This window comes from Diadema antillarum, unplaced genomic scaffold (assembly GCF_040938485.1).
Source record: "Diadema antillarum isolate AM-2024a unplaced genomic scaffold, OU_Dant_1.0 seq00002063_RagTag, whole genome shotgun sequence".
Classification (NCBI taxonomy): domain Eukaryota; kingdom Metazoa; phylum Echinodermata; class Echinoidea; order Diadematoida; family Diadematidae; genus Diadema; species Diadema antillarum.
The window spans coordinates 102304-118728 of NW_027272710.1; the positions used below are offsets into that span (position 1 = coordinate 102304).

At 38.7% G+C, this 16425-nt stretch overlaps 1 protein-coding gene across 1 annotated transcript; it reads right to left on the reverse strand.

The window, feature by feature from the left end:
* Positions 1–9996: 9996 nt before the first annotated feature.
* On the reverse strand, positions 9997–15910 carry LOC139713773 (uncharacterized). Its single transcript, XM_071625476.1, has 3 exons — positions 15690–15910; positions 12690–13180; positions 9997–11201 (listed from the first exon to the last, which is right to left on the reverse strand). Exons 2-3 carry the CDS (start codon positions 12881–12883, stop codon positions 10286–10288), a joined length of 1110 nt encoding a protein of 369 aa, XP_071481577.1. The 5' UTR covers positions 12884–13180; positions 15690–15910; the 3' UTR covers positions 9997–10285.
* Positions 15911–16425: the final 515 nt, after the last annotated feature.

Sequence of the window (16425 nt, forward strand, 5' to 3'; positions counted from 1 at the left end):
AAGAGATAATATTATTGTATTTCCATGTGTGGGACATAACCGTGATAAGTGTGTAATTCAAACGCAAGCAAAACACAGAGACACACAAGACACAAATTTGCGTTTGTTTGTTTTGTTTCTTTGTTTCTGTTTGCTTTGCCCTGTTTTCTTTCAACGTCCGAGAGCAGGAAGTCGGGTGTTGATTTCTCTTTCATTTCAACAGCGTCTAATAGGCTCCATTGTATTGGATTAAGTTCAAGAGTATGTGATAAAGCCACGGTAGGATTGTGTAATTGCCTAAAATACGTATATCATTTTGTGTCGTGTCGTATCGATAGACCAACATCTATTTCTTATAGGTACACAGAAGGAGCACTGGATGTTGATTATACATCCATCTCACTGTTTAAAGGTATTGTTTACCAGTGGGAGCAGTTCTTTAAAAGGAGAACAATGCTCTAGTTATCATATTTGATGCATATGTGTAGGTCAGTAAATACATGTATCACAAAGCATCCTACGATACAAAAAAAAAATGCAATAAACCCTAAAATATAAGGAGATATCACTATATTTCTCACTAAACCATAACGGTTAATTCTAGAAACAATTTTATTATAACTATTGTTTGTTTATACTGATTAACATTCTTACATTGGTTGCCTCTGTCTCTAATACCCCCATTCCACAGAGATTTCTTTCTCATCGGTCACTCATCGGAAGCAAAGATTGTTGCTTCCAGCCACACACCGACGTGTATCGGATAGCAGTCTGATGAATCCGACTTGCTTGGTCGACCTTGCCTCATCGAATCACCACCCGGCATGTCTGACACTGAGCTGATAGTCGACCAACACAAGTCTGATTCGTCTGACTTCGATCCGATACTCTTCGGTGGGTGGCTGGAAGCAATACAATTTGCTTCCGATGAGTGACCGATGAGAGAAAATCTCTGTGGAATAACTCATATTTTAGAACTATTTTGAAGCACTAAAGCTGAATTTTGTTTCATCTGCAAATGATAAATAATGCCTTTAACCGCGATGAGGATGGACTATTTGCTCTGACGAACGGTAATAAATTATTGTCATGTAAATCATCATAACATGCACATGAATATCTATTTGTTGAACTGGTGTAGCGTTAAACCCCTGTACTTTTGTTGTCGTCGTCCAAGTGAACTTGCTTGTTTAGGAGGAAATGAAAACGAAAAGACATAAGAAACAGAGGATTATTTAGACACAGAAAGGAATGATTTTAAATGTTTGTTCCCGTTTTTGCTTTTGTTTGCTTATGTACGGACTGAGCTTGTATTGGAAGAGTACAACCAGAGTTGGTTCTGGCTGTGTCAGCATTCCTCTATTGAAAAAGGATCCTCACACATTACGTTATTTTATTACTTCAAGAATGTTGTAAATGGCATTATGCATGTTAACTTTATCAGTCAACTAGATTCTTTTTAAGTGACGTCATTCTCTTTGCTTTATGTAGTTTTATGCCGACACAATTCGACAGGCGACACTTCTTGATGGTCAACCGTGTAATAATAATGCCTGAAGAGCCAGAGTTATGTAATGATTTCAAGATGGAAAGGTTGTTCTCTTTCTGCTCGACATCTATGAATTCGCTAGCCACGATAAACTCTTACAATGTTCATCTGTAATAATGGCGCTCTTACTTGTTTATTATGGTCAATACCCTTTATTGGTAATGACGCTAACCGTTTCCCTACGAAATTCTGTACTATCAACATTGATCTGCACAGGACGTACAACGTTTCCCTAGGAAAACTGACTGTAACAGTAGCAGTGAGAGACGAACATTTTATTTTAGAGATAAGGATACCTGCAAAAATAAAAAGTACTAAGAAGAATTTGTTGCCTTTAATGCGCATGAAAGACGCGGAAATGCATTACGATAAAAAGCTATGACACCTTCGTACGAAGCAAGTAATGTTTTAGGTGCGTATTAGAAGTACTTGAACACGAATTTTGCTGCACTTCAACAAAATCTACAATCCACAGCTATATAAACCAGGTGTTTACACCCGTGAGTACACTATACAACATGCTACAGTAGAGGTATGACATATCATACTCACTTTGTTTTATTTTAGAATCGGAGTTCGAATTGTAAGCACGCTGTGTATTTTGTAGCAGTATAAACATTCGAAGTGTAGCTCTGAAATAAAAGTCAAATTGATAGTGTGTATCTCTGCCTTGTTGTTCCTAGTTTGATTACTGATTTGTTTGTGATTTTGTGTCAATTCAGCAAATTCAGGGCTCGACCTTAGCGGGAGCCCGGGGACCATTGGCTCCCCAGAATCGCTACGGGCTCCCCAGAAATGTATGAAAAAAGCCCGGCTGGCTCCTTAAGTTTTTTTGCCGTATAGACTCACGTTTCAGGACAGAATCATAGTTTATGTACACACTCACACTATGTGACGAGCGCGAGCGGCCCCGGCGCGCACAGCGAGCCCTGACGCTCGAAGTTATTATCCCTGCAATTGCAATATAGACTACACACTGAACATGTTTCATTCTCCAGCCGGCCCACGTTGCCCGCATACATGTGTGTGTGTCTGTGTGTACCCGACGTGTGTGTGTGTTCGTATCTTCTATTATAGAATAGTGAGCGCACATGCAATTCGCTGCTTGCGTACTGTGTACACCGAACGGAACTTCGCGCGCGTAAATCCCTGTCGCCTACGGACCCTGAATGTTTACATCGATCGCCGTGTATCCCCATGTGTGGCCGGCTGGGGAGTGTGAGTATAGTAGCGTAGCTACACACTGTAGCCAGCTGCCACTATAAACAGTACTAGTACCCTGTTTCGTTTTGAGTCGGGGTAGAAGCACTCCATTGTGCAATGTCTGCTTCTTTTTCTCTACTTCTTCCGCTTTTCCCTTGCCTCCCAGGTACGAAATGATTTTTAGAGTGTTGTGTGTGTTTTTTTGTAACGTTATTGCATCATTTTTCTGCAAGGAAGAGGTGAGTTTCTGTTCGTGTATTGATGAGCACTGCAGTAAATGTGCAGGTGAAAAGCGTTCTAACTTTCTTTCGTGGAAACTCGATGTATTTCTAGGCCTATTAAAGGAGATCTCATATAACAGAATACTTATAACAAACTATTTTCCGGTCAAAATGAATTAATTTCCTTTGTTTTGTATCGTTTATTGACGATCCCAAGGATCTCGTCGCAATACAGTTTCCGATGTGTATTAATTTTCGCGTAGCTTTCGGTGCTGCAAACTTTTGCTAGGGCCTAGTCCTACTACTAAACTTATCGTTCTATTTCTGTCGTTTCTCACACCTCGTTTGGTACTGTTCCATTTTATATCACTTTATCCGTTCCCTTTATACATGTACTTTGAAATATTTAAACGTAATTCTTTCAAGTGTCTCGCACTTATTTTCGTAACGGCGATTTCTCCGCTTTGCTGCAATTAAGTGTACTTTTTCAAATCGAAGTCACGTGTGTTGTCTTTTCTAAATATTTGTGTTGGGAGGTGTTGATACTTTGTATTTGTTATTTATTTTCCTCGGTTTTTATCTCGAGGAACTGTGCTTGTTTCTTAATGTTGATGGAAAAGGCTAAAATGATCTGAGTGATGTCTGATGGTGATGATGAAAACTATGCTGGTATAAAAAGACGGCTTGCTGCAAATGCTGAGTGTACGTGCCGTTCGTTTTATTTCACTTTCCCTCTTATTCTTCTTCCCCCCTTACTCTTCTTTCCCCTCCAAAGAATGATAAAAAAAAAATACATACACCTCACAACAAAAAGATCCACGATCTACCAACCTTCGTAAAGTTAAATCTAAATGTTCAATATCAGCACAGAATAAGGAGAAAGCATGAATTACAATAGATTAGAGCGAAGAGATTGTGAAATACTGAATACATGCGCGCAGTCCGAGCTCTTCGGCTCGAAGAAACTTGACACCCACCCCTCTCTCCTTGTGGAAATTTCCACAAAAGCAGGTGCCACACCCAGGTGCGTGCCAGACGAAAGAATGGCGCACTGGAATAAACAGCGTGTAAATATCATGGAAATATCGATCGAAGAACCAGCTCATTAGTTGAATTAAAGGAATCATTGCAAAGATACCGTGATTCTACAATTTTATAGCCTTTCTTTTGGCGCATAGCAGGAAACATCAGTCGAATATAGTGTACTTAATCGAATATCTTATGTTCCCTGAACAATAAAAAAGGATTGATTAATCAGTCAATTAAAAAGGCAATCACAGAAATACTTAAAAGGTCTCATATGCCCAGACAAATTCACTATGAGTAGGTCCAATGAGATGCAGTCATCACATGGTTAGACAGCAAAATCATGACAATTAATTTCAGTTCATGCTCATCATAACTGCTTATTACTTTTCAAAGTTTTGGCTATCAACATTCGTTCGAAGGTGTTTTTTTTTTTTGTATGTTTTTCCTCGTGAAAGACGTAATGACTTCTTCGTATCGAATGTAAACTGCATGTTAAATACCGTAAACAAGCCATCAGCTCAGCTATGGCGCATTCGATCCATCGAACTCGCAGTAACCTCTTAGGCAGGAGCACATGGCGCATTCCTTTAAACTTGAAAGTACAACCACGTGTTTGCACATTGACGCAACCACACACAGCGCGGCATTTTGCGATCATCGTCATAGCAGACTTTCCGATTCCAGTCAGGGTAAAAGAAATTGGAATACCGGTACTTTCGGAAAATACTGATGTTTAAAATCCAGTAAAATTAAAAAGCCTGAAAACAACGAATGACTATGTTTTATAGTAAACAGTACTCAGTAGTTGGAAACACCGAGCAGAGTTTTGCATTCACTCACACAGAAGCTTTCTTGAGAAGATGAAAGCATCCCCCTTCCCTACTAGATAGTGGAAGCTTCCATAACCAGCCCAGCAAGTTTCTGGAGGTACATACATGCACTTGTAGTCTTGTACACATGCATTGAGAGAAAGCAATCAATCAACGCTGAACATTGCGTAGTTTGGATTCTTTATCGTGCTGGTGACCAGCTCGATACTTCGGCATGTGTCGTAATGTTATGTTAAAGAGCTTGTAGGCCTTATAAGTCGACAAGTTTAATTCAAAATGGCAAAAAGAGGGAGATAGAAAAAATACAGATTTTGGTGGAAAATACAGATTTTGGAGCTGCTGCGTACGGATTTGTGCTTCCAAAGCTTGGCAGCTCTGCTGATCAATCAACATGTGGCGTTACATAATTGTTTCTAACCCACACCTTGCAACTAAAAAAAGAAGAACCGAGAAAGAAAGACAATAATTATGAACAGACCAGGGTAAGAAATTACACAAGGGAATGGGAGAGGGACCACACAAAACACCTACACACACACACACGCAGGTGCACGGCAGGCACAGGCACAGGCACACACACACACACACGCACGCACGCACACACACACACACACACTGTGACTGTGCTAAAACCCGTTAGAGACTAAGAACCAGGTATCTCCGGCTTGTGTCAGTGGAGAAATGCATGTTATATCTAAATGAAATCTTCTCCACCAGGTTAATACATGTAATAGACCTCTACTGCTGATTGTGACTGAGGGAAACGTGGCTCCCTAAAACTCAATTTGGCTCCCTAAAAAGGTCCCTGAGGAGCCCGGCTGGCTTCCTAGAAAAAAAGTTAAGGTCGAGCCCTGAAATTGTACATTTATAAGATCGAAATAGAAAATAGGTAGAGAAAAAAAAAGTTCAACTTCTGATAGATACGCACCTGTGACTTCGAGTATGGGCTTCCCTTTGATCGAGTTAAACAGACCACTTCCAAGAATTTATTCGAAAAAGAGAAGCTTAGAAAAGTACAATGCAAAGAGATGCTTTCTAAGTATGAACACATGGTTAAGAATGATACTCTGTAATTGAGAAATGGCATATTGTCATGACTTATGAACCAAGTCATATCTATCTTTTAAAGCCGTTTGTTTGAAATCTTACATTATTATGACGTCAAATCTATTTGAGTCAATGCATCCATTACGGCACATACCGTTTTGATCACATTTTTCCTGCCTTTACCGTAGAGCGAATACTCGGTGATCTAACATTACCTCGTGACCTTCCCCTTATCACCTCAATGGCACCAGATTGCATCAGAGATAATAGGGAGCTTTAGATTTTAGACGCGCGGACGTTCAGAGGGGAAAAAAACAAAACAAAACAAAACAAAAAAACATGTTCTGAGCGTACGCAGAAGCGTGCGTCAACTTGACCCGCGCTTCTGCGCAAGCTCAGAACATGTTTTTTTTTTCCCTTTGAACGTCCGCGCGTCTAAAATCTAAAGCTCCCTAATGTCATCGCAGTGAGGGAAATTTGCCACCATTTGGTTGATCATTTTTATCTCTTAATTCGGTTCCTTCACTTCATATCTGACTTGCTAATATTTTACTTTTCCAACAACTGACACTTTTGAAAATTGTTTCTTTATTGCTTTAAGTACTTTAGTACCAAACCTAATTTTCCAAACCCCTGTACGAGTTGATATGGTGTATGAATCATTACATAAATAGAGAATAAGATAGCATTTTCCATGATGAAAGCACTGCATAATATGATCGTTCCCTTTCATGTATCAATAGTATTGTGACAGTACAATTATCAACTCCTGATATTCAGCCACACAAACATTTTATTTTTATTTTTTTATTTATTTGTTCTCCACTCATGGGACGGATAGCCCTGGTCAGCTAAGAGCTGTTTTTCACAGGGGTCCGACCATATACAGTATTACAAAAGAAAAAAACACACAAAAAACAACATACAATCATTAAAATGTACAAACACTGAAACACACGTAAAAGGAATAAGAAAGAGATAGAAAAAATATTTGTACAATATATGCAATATACTTAGAAATACATACAATACATTACAATATAATATGCATTACATCATTAAAAAAAAACACACAAAAGAAAGGATGCCTCCATCGCTACACATTTTTTCTGTTTTTATATGTAATGAGTTCCATGACCTTTTACCCCATGGCCCTTAATCCAGATCAGTTCAGAACCCCAAAACCCAAAACCCAAACCCAAAACCCAAGCCCCCAAACCCCAAAATAATTAATCACTGCCACTTCAAAATATATTGTTATTACATGTCAGGATGAATCGTTTGAAGGATAGGATAGAATGTATATCCTGATAATTCAAATCATTCCATAATTTAGCTCCTCTGTACCTTAGGGATCTTTTCCCATAATTAGTTTTTGGTCGAAAAAGTTGTAGTTTCTTTTCACCTGACCTAGTACGATACACTAACTCACGGTAACAAAATAACTCACATAAATATGGCGGATAAAAATTAAACACAGCTCTGAACATAGTACATGCTAACTGTTTCCACCACCGTAAATCAAGACGGTCGAGTTTCAGTTCAGTGTACAATGAATTTGAAGGATATCTATAATCAACATTCATAACAATTCGTAAAGATCGATTTTGAAGAACTTGCAATTTTCTCAAAAGCGATTTGCTAGCGTTGCTCCATACAGAACTGCAGTTATCAAAATGACATTGAATTAAAGATTTAAAGAATGTCAAAGCAACATCTTTATCAATATATGGACGTAGTCTTCGAAGCAGATACATATTCTTCACAACTTTATTCATTACAAGATCAATATGTTTGTTCCATGTTAAATTGTGATCAATGATCACACCAAGATATTTGCAAGATTTAACTTGTTTAATTTCATTACCATCAATATAAATTAGTTAGCCAGATCATTTTGAACATATTTCAAACGTTGTTGTGTTCCTATGAACATCAGTTCACATTTTCTTCACATTCACTAACAATTTATTTTTCTTTAACCGCAGTGATAAACTGTTTAAATCGTGATCAAGTTTAGTAACAATTTCAGGTATGTTCTCTGAAGACGTAAACAGGCACGTATCATCTGCATATAGCGATACATTGCATCGCAGTCTATTTGGCATATCATTGACGAACAAGGAGAACAATAACGGTCCCAGCAAGGACCCTTGTGGTACACCGCATGTTACTCTACTACTATGGGATGCATAACCATTAATGGACGTGAACTGAGTTCTTCCATCAAAGTAGCTCTTAAACCAGTTCAGAGTAAAATTATCAAACCCATACAATTTTAGTTTCTTGAGCAATATACTATGATTAACCATATCAAAAGCTTTACGCAAATCAATCATTACCAGCCCAGTAAAATTGCCTTTGTCTGTCTCACAAAGCCATTTATCTGTCACATTTAATAAGGCAGTTTGTGTAGAATACTTAGGTCTGAAACCTGACTGACAGTCAGATAACACATCATACTTACTGAGATAACTGTACAGTTGATTGTACACAACACTTTCCATAACTTTGGCCAAGATCGGGATTACAGAGATAGGTCTATAATTTTCCAACAATGATTTACTACCCCCTTTATGTACAGGTGTTACCCTAGCACATTTCCACTGACTGGGTACAATGCCTGTATGTAGTGACAGATTAATAATGTGAGTGACAACAGGTGCAATGATAATAGATACAACTTTTAACAACCTAGCTGGTAGATTATCTGGACCTGTTGCCTTACTTTCAGATAATTTTTTCAATATCATTTCAACGTCAGAGGATATGACATCCTGAAACACAAAGGAGGGCAGATCAAGATAAGACAAAAATGACTCTTCACACTGATCTGTATCATCTACATTTATGTACAATTTGTACATTATCATCATGTAAATCTTTACCAATGGATATGAAATAATCATTGAAAGTATTAGACAATGCCTGGCCGTGTACAATATTACCGTTCACTTTAATAGAAGTTGCTTGCTTGCCAGTTTTCTTTCCAGGGGTTAATGAATACAAGGCATTCCATACTTTTTTAGGATTTTCCATTGCAGACCCTATCTTCATAGAAATAAATTCACGTTTAGCTTGTCGAATAGTTGCAGTTACATTATTACGTGCAATCTTATATTTTTCCCAATCATCATCATACTTAGTTTTCTTGGCTTTAGCCTTAAGGCGATCTCTATCACGCATAAGGTGTAGAATAGAAGGAGTCATCCAAGATGACTCTTTTTGTTTAATACGAGTTTTACGAAGTGGTGCATGTTTATTGGTGACATCCATTAACATGGTGAGAAAAATTGAACAAACAACTTCAGGATCATTTAACAGAAATAATGGCCCAAAATTTAATTGATCCACATCTCTTTTGAAGGCATCTGCATGAAAATGCCTCATATTTCTTCCAGTTTTATACTTATGACCAGTAAAACTAGATTGTTGCCTACCAAGAATGCAATATATCATGTAGTGGTCACTGATTGACAATTCAACAACACCACTTTTGATTATTTTATCTCTAGTACTACAAAATATAAGATCAACTGTTGTGGAAGTTACATTAGTTACTCGTGTGGGCTTATCAATAATCTGCTGACAATTATATGACTTCATAATATCTAAGAGCTTATTTGTGTGCCATGCATTCATTGTGACATCACAATTCATGTCCCCTAAAATAAAATATGGTAAGCCCAAGTCGTCAATCTTTTGCAAAACTTGATCAAATTCATTAAAAGTTTGAACATTTGAATTCGGTAGTCTATACCACGTTATGACAATAAATGACTTTTGTTTTTCATTGTGAATTTCTGTGATTATCATCTCCAGTTTGTCATTTATGCATAGGTCATCTCGTTGAACAAATCTAATGTTGTTATTCAAAAAGACTGCAACCCCACCACCGCTTCTGTTACGATCACGTCGTAGTAGGGTATATCCATCAATACATATTTCAGCATCACTGATACTTTCACACAAATGGGTCTCACTAAGAGTCATCATGTCAATTTTACACTGATATATTACTTCTCTTATTTCATCAATATTTTTTACCAGTGACAAACAATTCAAATGTGCAATTTTCATGCCCTTACATGATTCCATATTTTTAAATTCAATAGATGGTAATGCATTTGTAGGAATGCAGACATCAGCTGATAGAAGCGACGTGGCAGTGACATTTTTCTCAATCGTATCATCCTCATCGGCAAAAGGGAGCTCATGGAAAATACATTTCTGACAAATCCAATCATTGTCACTAGAAAACAGATCCATACATTCATTAGAACATTTTAAGTGGCACCATTTTTCACAAATGATACATAACATAGCATTTTGATTATTTTTAACACTTTTATTACAAACTATGCATGGATATTTTATCCTCATATTATTAACAAGTCTTTATAATAATGAAAACAAGCGATCATGACTTAAATTCGATCGAGATCAGCTGCTCTCGTCACTTTCACCTTTTTGTTGTCTTTTGTCAGGGCAAAGATTCTCCCATCATATGTCCACGTTCTCAGCACATTTTCGAGTTCTCGTGTTTTGTACAATAGATCACTTCGTTCACGGGTTAGATCTTCATGAATGTAAATGTTTGTACCTTTCAGTTTGGATCTTGCCGCGTATACATCACGTCGCTTGTTGTACCGGGTGAACTTTACTATGATTGGTTTCGCGGGGGGTCTGCGTTCTCCAGCTCGTTGGTGGACGCGAACCGGTATTCGATGCGATCTGTCCAGGTCGTCTGATTGAAGTTCGATGTCCAGTTTTTCTTTCACCAGCTTGATGATGACCTGGTCAGTGTCTTCGTCCGCCGTTTCGTCGATACCATGGAAACGAAGACAGTTCCTCCGGCTATATTGTTCTTGCTCCTCTGCTATTCTCTGGAAAGTATGAACCTCTTTTTTCAAGGTCACGATCTCCTCCTCAAGCTTCAGAATTTGTGCAGTTTTCGCCTGGAGATCGAAGTCGATGGCCTTGTACACCTCCGCAGTGACATTTTCCAAGATGGCGTCGGCGACAGCCTTCACTATAGTAGCAATCACTGTTTCGGACATCAAGGCATTGTGAATTCGCGTTTGTAGCTCGTCACACAAAAGAGTTCCATTGTCTGCCCCCTCTGTGGTAATGGCTGACTGACCAGCAGAGTGGCCAAGGAGTGCAGACGGATGACTCATCGCCGAAACGTCGCCTGTAGAACACTCCGGGGATTCCGTTCTCTTGTTGTTGGCGCTGGAGTTCACATTTGAAGCACCTTTCTTCTCTGAATGTTTCGTCATTTCTCTGGTTTTCACCATAGTATCATTGTCACCAGCAAAGTTCCGGCATATAATTTGAAGTCTAATGTTGAAACATGTGACAGAAAACAGTAGTTTGTTAGATTTTTGACGGTAAAAACGATGACCAAAACTGCAGCGTGTCAAGCGTGCCAAGCGACCTTTTACATCACGAGGCTTATGGATGTTCGCCTTATTCTTACAGGGTAGAAGATTGGAAAGATTTACAAGCAATTCTGATATTCATCGAAGGCACTGACATTTTATACCTCTAACAAGCTGACAAAATACATGCATCTAGTCTTGCAATGTAGTAAGATGACAAACAGAAAATTTAAAAAGACATAGAGACAGGCAGAGAATGTGAAAGAGAGAAAGGGCTATATCACTGAACTGTTTCAAATTGACGATTTTTTCCCCCAAAGATACACAAATTCTATCCTTCCCTAATAATCTACCTCCGGTTTAAAAGGGTTTTCTCACACAAATGCCGTACAAAATAAGAAAAGTGTATTTACAGGTACAAATTCGGGCAGTTGTATTTTCCTTATTTTGCTCTCAGCTTCAAGGCTTTTGAACTGTATAGTACACGGAAGTATCTAAAATATCACTTTCAAAACAAAAACACTTGAACACAATATTGAACATTTTCTCCAGCTCCTGTAGTTGGCAAGCAGTCCTTCGAAAGAGATCGTGTACCTCAACTTATCGGTTTAAAGACCTTATCTTCTACCCTGTAAGAATAAGGCGAACATGAATATGAAAGCATTTACAGGCGAGATATTCTACACAGCAAACTTTATGTAATACGATCACAGACTGCGATTAATGGTATGTTGTTCAATCTTCGACATCTACTTTCGCTGCTTCAATAATATTATGTATACATTTACTTTTCTTTGTACTGAAATATGATTACAATTGTACAACGGTTTTGTTACACTTTTTCTGTGTCAACATAACTTTATAAAGCAGTCCTTGCGGCTTGAATGGCACTACCCTGCTTTTATAAAGAAGACATTAAATTAAAGATCAATGAATAAATAAATAACAACGCTTGTCCCCGACAGCTAGAAAGCTTGCCCGATACTTGCCTGACATAGCAACACGATCGTGTTATATACAGACTGGATTCAAAGTATCCCAAATTGCATTGACCGTATCTACAGGTAGCTGGAATATCTTCTTTCTTTTTCAAACTTGCTACTACGTCTTCTGCAGAAAAAAAAAAAAAAAAACATTTGTAAACCAGATTATTAAATAACAGCGATTACAAAATGTCTGCAATTCCTTTTATCGGTGTCTGGACCCTTGCAGGGATTTGCGTTCAGCATTTCGGAAAGTGTCAAGAAAAGTCGAAAATCGATGGATCAAACTTCAAGGAAGGCGATTTCAATGGGCACTGGTCAGTACTGCTATCTTCACAGCAGGTGGACAGGTCGAAAAACTCAACCCCATCCACACTGGGCAGAGGCGAAATGTCCACAGTCTGCACTTCGACGGTGAGTTTGCCGCCATTCATCGTCATGGATTCCTCCAAACCGTTCTCTACCTTGATATTCGAGTTGTGGTCATTGCAGAGATTTCCGAAAGACTCTCCCTCCGAAAGCGCCATTTCAACGTCGTCGTCAGCGCCATTGCAAATGCACGCGGGCGTGGTCTGTTGCTGGGTGGAACTGCAGTGGGTATCGGCTGCTGATAATGGCCTAGTATGAGGTTCTTTCGTTGGGTGTTGCTGGTTATCATCCGCGGAGAGACCAAGAGAGTTCGATGACCGAGAATCCGAGCTGGTATCGCTCCACCGATGTCGTTTTCGCGCGTTTGATCGCAGTCGTAAAAACACCACCACGGCTAACCACACCACGTTAATTGCAATCGCTAATATTCCCAGTATCGTCACAATGGTTTTACTTATAACAGCGTCTAACATGTTTGTCATATCCTGATTGCCGGAGATCTGGATATCGCATTTCACAAGTTTTGGTGTAGTAGATGAATCATTTTCATGTTTCCCGGTCTGTGGTGCGATAGGTGTCGTGTGACCTGTAAAAGTGAAAGTAACCAGAATTGACTTGTGTTTTAAATTACCATATACCTATCAAGTGAATTGGTAATCTGATACAAATCATTATACTATAATCCACTCAATGCAAGCACAACAATGAATTCCATACACTGTGTATGTTATACTAATGATGCACAGGATAGAGTGTGTTAGTGAAGGTGCGGCGCGCTCGAGAGTATTGACAATGGTGCGACATGCACGAGGCGCAGCCGAGTGCATGTTTGCAACCGTTGTCAATACTCGAGAGTGAGCCGCACCTTCACTAACGCCACGAAATAATCCTGTGCATCATTAGTTTTATAAAATGGGTCGAAAACTAACAGCATTATTCACGTACCTTTGTGGGTCAATACCAGTCAGCTACATGTAGCACTCGCTCAAAAGTCAAGATGTCCGAAGATGTTCGTCCCAAACATTTACGCACGTCGCACTCGGAAATCCCGCACACTCACCTAGTACTGTACGTACGTATAAGAGTATACGTACGCCACGTACTGTTATGCACAAGAAAGGCCGCCGGCTGTTGTGGCAGCCCGCGGCCCGAACTAGAAGTTGTTTACAGGATTGACAGCGCGTATAGTAGCGCGTGACGCACTTGTAACAACTGATTGAGTGCGCACTGCTAGTGTAAAACATTGTGACGTAAGTCAGGCCAGGGAGGTGGAAGAGAGACTCTTCTTAGTGCTTACCTGAAGAAAATAATGCACGCACACGTGACTCATTTCAGCGCTTCCAATTGGCTACATTCTTGAACCCATTTTATAACATTATACATCAACATAAGTATAAGAATATAACTTGTGTGTGTGTGTGTGTGTGTGTGTGTGTGTGTATGTGTGTGTGCGTATGTGTGTTCGAACGGGACCTCGTGTGCATACAGGAAATGACATGACAAATAGCTTACCTGTAAACAGTGATTTTGCGATTTACTATTCCTATTTACATTTATAGCATTAAAGGGCTGGTATAGTATTGGTGGGGATGAGAATTGGGCTTTTAACTTTTTGCGAGATATCAAGAAAGTACAATAGTACAAAGCGTACCATTCTAGAGGAATTGTGAGCATTTATGAGAATTTCTTCCTCATTCTAAGAGGAAGTTTATTAGGTGAAAGTTGGTTTTGGAATGGCTGAGACATTCAAAAACAAAGTAAGACGAAGCGACCCCAATAAAAGGTGGGTCCCACCTTTTATTAGGGTTGCTCTGTTTTGGATATCTAAGTCATTTCAAACCCAATTTTCATCGAATATGTATTGAAACCCTTTTGAAATTACATGCTCTTCCATATTTCATAACAGGTTTCTCATTATCTCACAAAAAAAAAAACAACAACAGAAACCTGGAGTTAGGTCTCATCCAAAACTACACTATCCCTTTAAAGCAGGAACGAAAACAGAAGAAAAAAGCTGAGATATCTAATTCAATATTTAGTATTAAATATCAAAGTTGCATTCTTATTTTTTTTCTTATCTACTTGTCTTTTTGTTACATTAGTTGATTTCATTTGTTTCGGAACATTCAAAAACAGTTTTGACTTATTCTTCTTTTGGCAGCTAATTTACTCAAACAATGCAATAATCTCAAATTTTGGTATAACATAAAACTGCTTTAACATGTAACGCGCAACCCTAAGCAGGAAAAAGTTCTATACGAAAATGAGATGTAAGAGTACAGAAAATAACTTTTGAAAAAAGAAATCATCTTGGGACTACAGTATTTCAATATTAAAATCAATGAGTAGCTTTTCTTCTTGATCTATGTTAATTATCACGAGTGAATAATAATATATTTGCGAGACTTAGGCAAGTTGCGAGAAGTAGCGTTACAGGAACTAATGAAAAATTAATGCATGTTGACTAATATGTTGATTCATGATTGTACCCTCAGCATCACTTATGTTACCAAATTAATATATAACTAATAATGTATGTGTGACATATTTTCCGATAATTTTCTACTATTTTTCATTCTTTTTTCTTGGATACGTCCACACACAAAAAAAAACAACTTCTAAACCAAAATGTCATACCAGTAACATTTTCTGTAAATTATCGCTTAAGTGCTAGCGTGATTAACAAATATATTGGTATGCACCTTTCCCTGTACTGAGCATAACTTAAACATTTTCATTTTACTAACATGATTATCGGAAAACACAGGGAGACGATGGAAGTTATGCTCGATCAATATAAGGGAAGGTGCATTCTAATGTCTTTTGCTATTCATATTATTAGCAGGGAAGCAGTATATCAATATTTCAACAGATAATGTCACTGGCACAATATTTGTCTGAAAGGTTTTTTAGTTTTATTCTTTTTTTTTCTTTTTTTTGTGGGCGTATCCAAGCAGTGTGAAGAAATAATTAGAATCCTTACTATGTAGTATAATCACGGTACATACTTAGCTGTTATTTTGGTCAGATGAGTGATGAGTTGGGCATCATCAGTCAATACAAGTCAAGATCCTGAGACTAGTAAAGTTACTTACCACTGAACACGGTTGATCCCTCACTCTCAGTGATCATGGTAATTGATGGCGAGCCAACATCGGCTACGTCAGTTGCGTTTGTACAAAAACATCCTGGTATCGCCAGTATGAGGGGAACCAACACCAACCGGAGACGAGAATTGTCGTCCATTTTAAGTATGAACACTCTGAAACTCGGGGAAAAGGTAACAGCGCAAAATATATACTGAGCGACACGTCCTAATAACCGTCCCGGCTATTTATGGGCATGATCGTGAGTGTGTAGTACTTCACTTAACTTCGATATAGTGCCAATCTTGTCCACTTGGTTATACCAAGTAATGTGACACGACCACATCATGCTCACACCATCGCGTGGACTGCTCTATTACTAAAATGCTTTAGTAATAGACATGGCGGTCACGTGACAGCTTGAAGTCCCTGGAAAGTGTCTCTGCGGACTCTGCAACAGGTCAGGCAACTGGTTTCTGTAGGATTTCATTCGATGTGTTAGCTAACAGTCAAGAGCAGCTGGAATTCAAGGAAGTGTTACGAAAGTGAGAGTGATTCGTGCCATGCCATAACATGCCAACTAATGTTGATGTGCCAGGGACGGGAAAAGGTGTGGGAAAGTGAGCTCTCGCTTGTAGTCATGCAATATTTCACGCGACCGGAAATATTTTGTACGTTGCCAGTTATGCTTCCAGGAAGTTATGATTTCAATGGAGGCTGTGAGCTAGGCAGCCAACGACCAGCA